We start from the raw sequence: 6,000 nt of genomic DNA, 5'->3' as shown, positions 1-6,000 counted from the left end.
TTGCGAATGGAGGGAACACTGAGAGGGATTCCGCTGGACTGAGGGACAACCGAATGGCCACAGGGGCTGAAGGAAAGACCGATGGGGTGAAGGAAGGGATTATTGAAAGGATGTTTGATGAAGGGGAGGTAATTGGTGGATTGAGAAAGACAAAGAGGTGATGGTGAACAGCTGTTTTGAAGGCCTGGAGGGAAGAATGGGATTGAAGAGAGTGTGGGAGCTTATTCCAAAGGCGGGGAAAAAAGAGAAATGAAGGAGTGAAGGTGAGCAGTGATTCGTGATTTTGGTAGTTTTACCAGAAGGGCTTGTTGGCGGACTTTGAGCTCCCTGTGGAAATATAGTGGGGACATATCGTAGGCAGAGCAGGGGGTAGGGGGGGGGGGTGGTGCAAGACCGGTGAGGAGACGGAAGAAGACAGAAAGACCACCGACCTGCTTGCGGTGAGAGGCCCAAAGACTCAGCCTTATCGAGGGAGATACCAATGATCCTAAATGCCTGGGTTTCCACAGCGTGAAGCCGAGAAAGGTGAGAAGCAGGAGCACCAGCCCAGATGGGAGAGCAGTACTCCATCAGGCTGTGGACTAAAGCTTTGTATGTGGTCAGGAGGTCAGGTGGGCCGAGGTAGGACTTTGCACGACTGAGGATTCCCAGTCGGCGACTGGCTTTGGAGGCCAGGTTGGAAATGTGGCTTTCCCAGGAAAGATCATGGCAGATAGGGAGAGACCCATCATGGCAGATAGATCTAACGAATGATGATCACATTCGTCGTTTATACATCAGACGCACCTCCTGACTGTGATGGTGAGCATCGCCGTGGATTATGTTTCACACGGTAAAACTGCATAATCCGCACAGAACAACCATCCGTCTGCCACCCAGACAATTGTTCCTGCAGATGCAAACCATTCAACCAGAAGGCACGTAATGTGATCGGTGGGAAAATTAAAACATGTGGAGTGTGATGAGCACTCTGCCGATCCCCATTGGACACAGACCACACTGTGCTCATCATTACTGAGATATTTATCGGAATGCCATCCTGATGAGGGCAAATAAGCCCAACATTCGGATCGATGCTTCCGTTTGATGTTTAACTGATGATGATCAGATAATCTTTGTATGTTTGACAGAGTGTCCGGGCCGAGGCCTCTGTGCTGGAGGCGATGCTTTGGTGTGGAACGTGTTCATTGGGGATCGGCAGAGTGCTCGTCACACTCCGCATGTGTGTGTATGTGTGTATATATATATATATATATATATATATATATATATATATATATATATATATATATATATATATATATATATATATATATATATATATATATATATATATATATATATATATATATATATATACCGTCTGGTCTATGACCCACCCTGAAACACAAATGCTCCCCAGAGAGAAAAAATATTCAGCAAAATTTGCTTTGAATTAACCCAAACCTATGGCAAAATTGTAATGTTTTTTTCTTCAATCTGACTAAAATTTAAACCTGGGTGGTGTATTAGGCAACAAACTGCTGATTCGATCACTTCCGAATTTTTTTTTTGTTTTTTAATTTGCCGTTAATAAATATTCCACAATATATTTGCTGTTAAGAATTATGATGATTTTGGAACTTCTCAATACTGTCTACAACACGATAGTGCTATAGCGCATATTTAATGGAATAATGCTGTCTATCTGTTCCCTCCCACCCCCACTCCCCAAAACATGGAAATGCTCTTTCAAGACGATAAATTACGTAAAAGTAGCTTCAAATTGATGCACACATCTGGGAAATTTATAATTGTTCAGTAACAGTGGTTTCATATTTATCCAAACCCACAGAAAAATAATAATACTGCCTCAATTTTGCTCTTACAACCAGCGCAAGAATTGTATGCTTCCTTTTTTTTAAATTTTTACTCTGAGCTTCCAGCGAGTGAAACTATAATTACGTAATTTTTGTTTTTTGTCCGAGTGTTTGCCTTTTTTACGCTGCCACAAAGCATCTCTGCATGTTGCTAGGATTGATTTTGGCCAACTGAATACACTGTCTAACTGCTGGGAAATTGTAAGCGGTTAGATTCATTGCATATCTCTTGTGCGAAGCGGACCCAGGTTCGTGACAATCCCAAATGCTCTTATGAAAAATTGTCTTTTTCACAACAAATTTATGGTGAAACCCTATCAGACAAAGCAGTAGTACTGGTAGGCTTGAGTACTGGTACATATTGCTCCCATGGAGTGCATGTTGGTATGCAAAAATGTTAAAGGACGATTGATCCTTTGTCCTCTCCTGCTTCTCCTACCCCTTCTCTTCCTCCTTCTCCTCAACCCCCTTCCACCAATATTTGATTTAAATTTTTTTTTAATTGTCCCCTCTTACCCTCATGTTCCCACATCCCCCTTCCTTCCTTTTGACCCCTCAACCCTTCTCCTCCAATCTTCATTTTTAGCTCACCTGGACTTTAGTCCGATGAGCTTGTGTGATTGAGCAGTGTCTGTAGGTAAGTGAGTGAGTGAGTCAGTCAGTGAGCCTGTAAATACTTCAGTCATTATCGCTTGAACCACACATGATTTTGATGCAACTTGACCATAACCTTCATCAACTGTGATGTACCAAAGTTTATCAAATGCAATAAAAATCTGCAAAGGGGTGTACTGGGAGTGGAGGGTTGACCCTTCCTCCCAAAATAGGTATTCACTCTCTTCTTTGAAACTACACCCACAATTTTGATGAAACTTGACCACAACTTTCATCACCGGTGATGTCACAAACATTGTTCATGGCATGCCTGGCATTGGCATAATGATTAGGGTTGCAGGCTTGGGATCCTAAGCTCCTGAATTCAAATCCTGTTTACCGTTGAAATAATACCTGGTGGGGTTGACTCAGCCTGTCATCCTTCCGAGGTCTGCAAAATGAGTATCAGCTTTCTGGGGTTATTGAGCCATTCAAGTATCCAGCGTCAGAGTGGCGACCCGCCCAGGATTGTGCTCAATAGCCCAGTAGACTGCTTCGGCAGCACAAATGCTCTGTACAGAGTATGGTCACAATGGATGTATGGATGTTCATGTCATAAAAAAATCAGGGTCTGTGGGGGGTTTGAGTGATTGTTGCTCCTGATCCAGGTGAGCTTCAGGACAAGTAGTCCTATTTTTATTCCCACACTCCAACCATCTCTCACATATTTACAGAAGAGGTCAATCGTCCCGACATGTAATGCACCGTTTCATTATTTTTGCCCTTCCTTTTATTTTTGCAGTCACAAGAAATGAAAAAGGAACACGTTCATTTAGATACACTAGGTAATCCTTTTACCTTGTGAAATGAATTGCTATCGTGGATACTTGGGTTGCATTGTGATTATATTCCATCTCATAACCGTACATTACTTGTTGACCTGTGTTTGTGTGTGACTGCCTCACAACAGGACCCCTTGTGAAAGGACAGCTGACGAATGAGGCTTTGCGGTTGCTCAGGGTTGGACTGAGCAAAAAGCATCAGAAAAAAGAACTCGATGGATATTGTCTTTACGTGTATGTTTTGTGAGGGAAACAAATTTGATTGCCAATACAGTACATTCATTGTCAGATACTGTGCTGTTTGAATTATGATCATGTAAATTTCAGTCCTTCCATGAAATTGAACTTTTGTGTAAATATTATGTTTTGATGAAATCGAATGTCCCAAACTAACGTCTTCAAAACGCTAGCAAATGGCGTCTTGAGCAGTTAGATTCTGAAGTAAAGCGAATAACAAACCTCGAAACATTGTAGAAAATGTCGATTGGTAATGAAAGGAGCCTTAATTCTCACAAAGATTGTTTGCTTGATAAAGATGATGAGGTTTATTTTCCCCACACGCACGAAGCGAAAAGCGGGGTTGAGCAATTGGTTCACTTTGTTTGTCTCTCTGTTCCTTTGTCTACAAATGTCAGTTTATGATCGAGGAACAACTTGATTTCAATTGAATGTTATATTTTGAAAACTAATCGGAGCATGAATCGGAAAACGAACTTTTCATTTAACCATGCTTTGGATCTGAATACATCCCGATCGCACACCCGCAAAGAGGAGTGAGATAAAAAAAAAATTTACTCTGCCTTTCTGCCAGTCAAACAAAATTGAAAATCATTCCAAACAGGAAACTTTGTTTTTAGCGACGTCATAAAGGACACGAATAACAGTCATGAAGAACTTATGTAACATGTTAAATAAGGTGGTGTAAAAACTGCATCACCGGCAGTAAACTTCTGAATTTTGTTTTTCTACAATCTTCAAAATATTTATTTTATTTCACTTTGAATGGTCTACTTGAACATCGTAGAACACAAATCGTCTTCTTTCGTTGAGCAGTACTTGGACAAAATATTGCGACATTTTTGCATCATCTCGACCAATCAAATTTGCTGCTCGCAGACTCAACCTATGTCCTTTTTCTCAAGACTGCATGGGGTGAGGTGTTCTATTAACTTTTTTTTTTATTTCACAATGAAGAATCTTTGGGGAAAAGGAGTAGTTTCTATTCTATGCCCAAGTTCGTTTGACCCATAGGTCTCAGAATGAGGAGGGCCTGTTCCAAATTATCATTCTTCAGCGAGTTTACCCCACGTCTTTGAGGCCATTTGGTACTTGGCAGGACCACTTGATGTTGTCCACATTCAGGCCGATCGATCAGTCACGGGTGGAGCATTGAGATTCCAGTCACCCACTGGAATACTGCTGATTTTTGGCTATGTAGAAGTGGCCATTCAACATTATCGTGTCGTTACTTGATTTCAGAGAGGAAGAAGAAAAATAACATGCATTCCTGAGTCTATGTATGCAAAGAGTTTGTCTTGGTGTTGGGAAACCAGGCAAGTGCAGCTATTGCCTTCACTTTGGTCAGATGAGTCTGTATCGCATCAGTTAAGTCGTGCGTGATGTCATCCAAAAATGTGTGACATTATTTATTGGTGGCTGGGTATGGTGTGAATGCCAAACCCACTTTCACGGTCACTGCAGGCCTGGTCCCCTGTGGCCTTGAAAACATTGTGTTAAAGGGTGATGAACATAGTATGTGCTGTCAAACAGATTTATCATATCAATAATTATAATGACAAACATCACAAAAATACTTGTGATGAATCACTGAATATGGTGTAACCTTTGTAAAAAAATTTTTTTTTTTTTTTTTTGAGTTGGCTGCATGGAGTTTCCCCATTTACTTGATGCTTGATGCATACAACCTTTGAAAATGCATGCAATGAGAATCTCTAATCAAATTATCCTGCATTCCCTGACAACAGTGTTTTCCATTTCGATGAGGAAATTCTCTATAGCAGCTAGTGTAGATTCAGTCAGTTGCAACATTGGTTGCTACTGCCCATAAAGTAAATAGGATGACAGGATCCATAATTGTCCAGCAATGACATTTATTTATTTATTACTTTTTTATTATTGTTTAATTTTTTTTTTTTTTTCCTTTTCTCATCATGATTTGATTTAAAACTCTCTGACCCACTTGGTCATGGAAACTTTGTTTGCATTGTTAAGGTATGGAGTTGTGCTGCGCAAGCTGGATCTTCATCAAGAGGCTATCGATGTGCTGGCTGAAGCTGCACAGTACACACCACTGCACTGGGGTGTCTGGCTAGAGCTGGCTGCACTTATTACTGATCGGGACATGGTATGAATCCCCTTTTCTTTGGTGCAAATGTATGTTGTTTTTTTTCCCCTGGGTTGGGTTTTGCATGATATTAATGATGAGTCGCAGATTACTTTAAATACTTGTACATACGGTTCAATTTTGATTAGCTTTTGCAGGTTGATTGTTGATTCTTAACGGTCTGAGTGCAATACAGGGTTGTTAAGAAGATTTCTCATTGTTCGGTAAATTCTCCAAAATAAGCTCATAGAGTGTGTGTCCCATGTCCGTCCGTCCATTAATATTTGACAAACAACTTCTCACAAACGACCTGACCGATTATGGACCAAATTTGGAACGATGCATCAGGACAACAATGTCT

General features: G+C 40.8%; 1 protein-coding gene across 9 annotated transcripts in view; it reads left to right on the top strand.

Annotated features, from left to right (window-relative positions):
* Window positions 1-6,000, top strand: part of CDC23 (cell division cycle 23) — a 121,776-nt gene that overhangs the window by 35,598 nt on the left and 80,178 nt on the right. For 7 of the 9 annotated variants that reach the window (XM_085849959.1, XM_085849954.1, XM_085849958.1 and 4 more), the window contains exons 4-6: window positions 3,256-3,298; window positions 3,424-3,529; window positions 5,528-5,660. In XM_085849959.1, coding sequence (XP_085706085.1) covers window positions 3,256-3,298; window positions 3,424-3,529; window positions 5,528-5,660 — 282 coding nt within the window. Of the gene's footprint in view, window positions 802-3,255; window positions 3,299-3,423; window positions 3,530-5,527; window positions 5,661-6,000 lie in introns of all 9 variants that reach the window. The other 2 variants (XM_085849962.1, XM_085849961.1) reach the window with 1 other exon arrangement.

This window comes from Eptatretus burgeri, chromosome 12 (assembly GCF_056783735.1).
Source record: "Eptatretus burgeri isolate ZD-2024b chromosome 12, Ebu_testis_v1, whole genome shotgun sequence".
Taxonomy (NCBI): Eukaryota; Metazoa; Chordata; class Myxini; order Myxiniformes; family Myxinidae; genus Eptatretus; species Eptatretus burgeri.
Note: the sequence above shows the minus strand (reverse complement) of the source record. Positions and strands in the feature narration are given on the sequence as shown.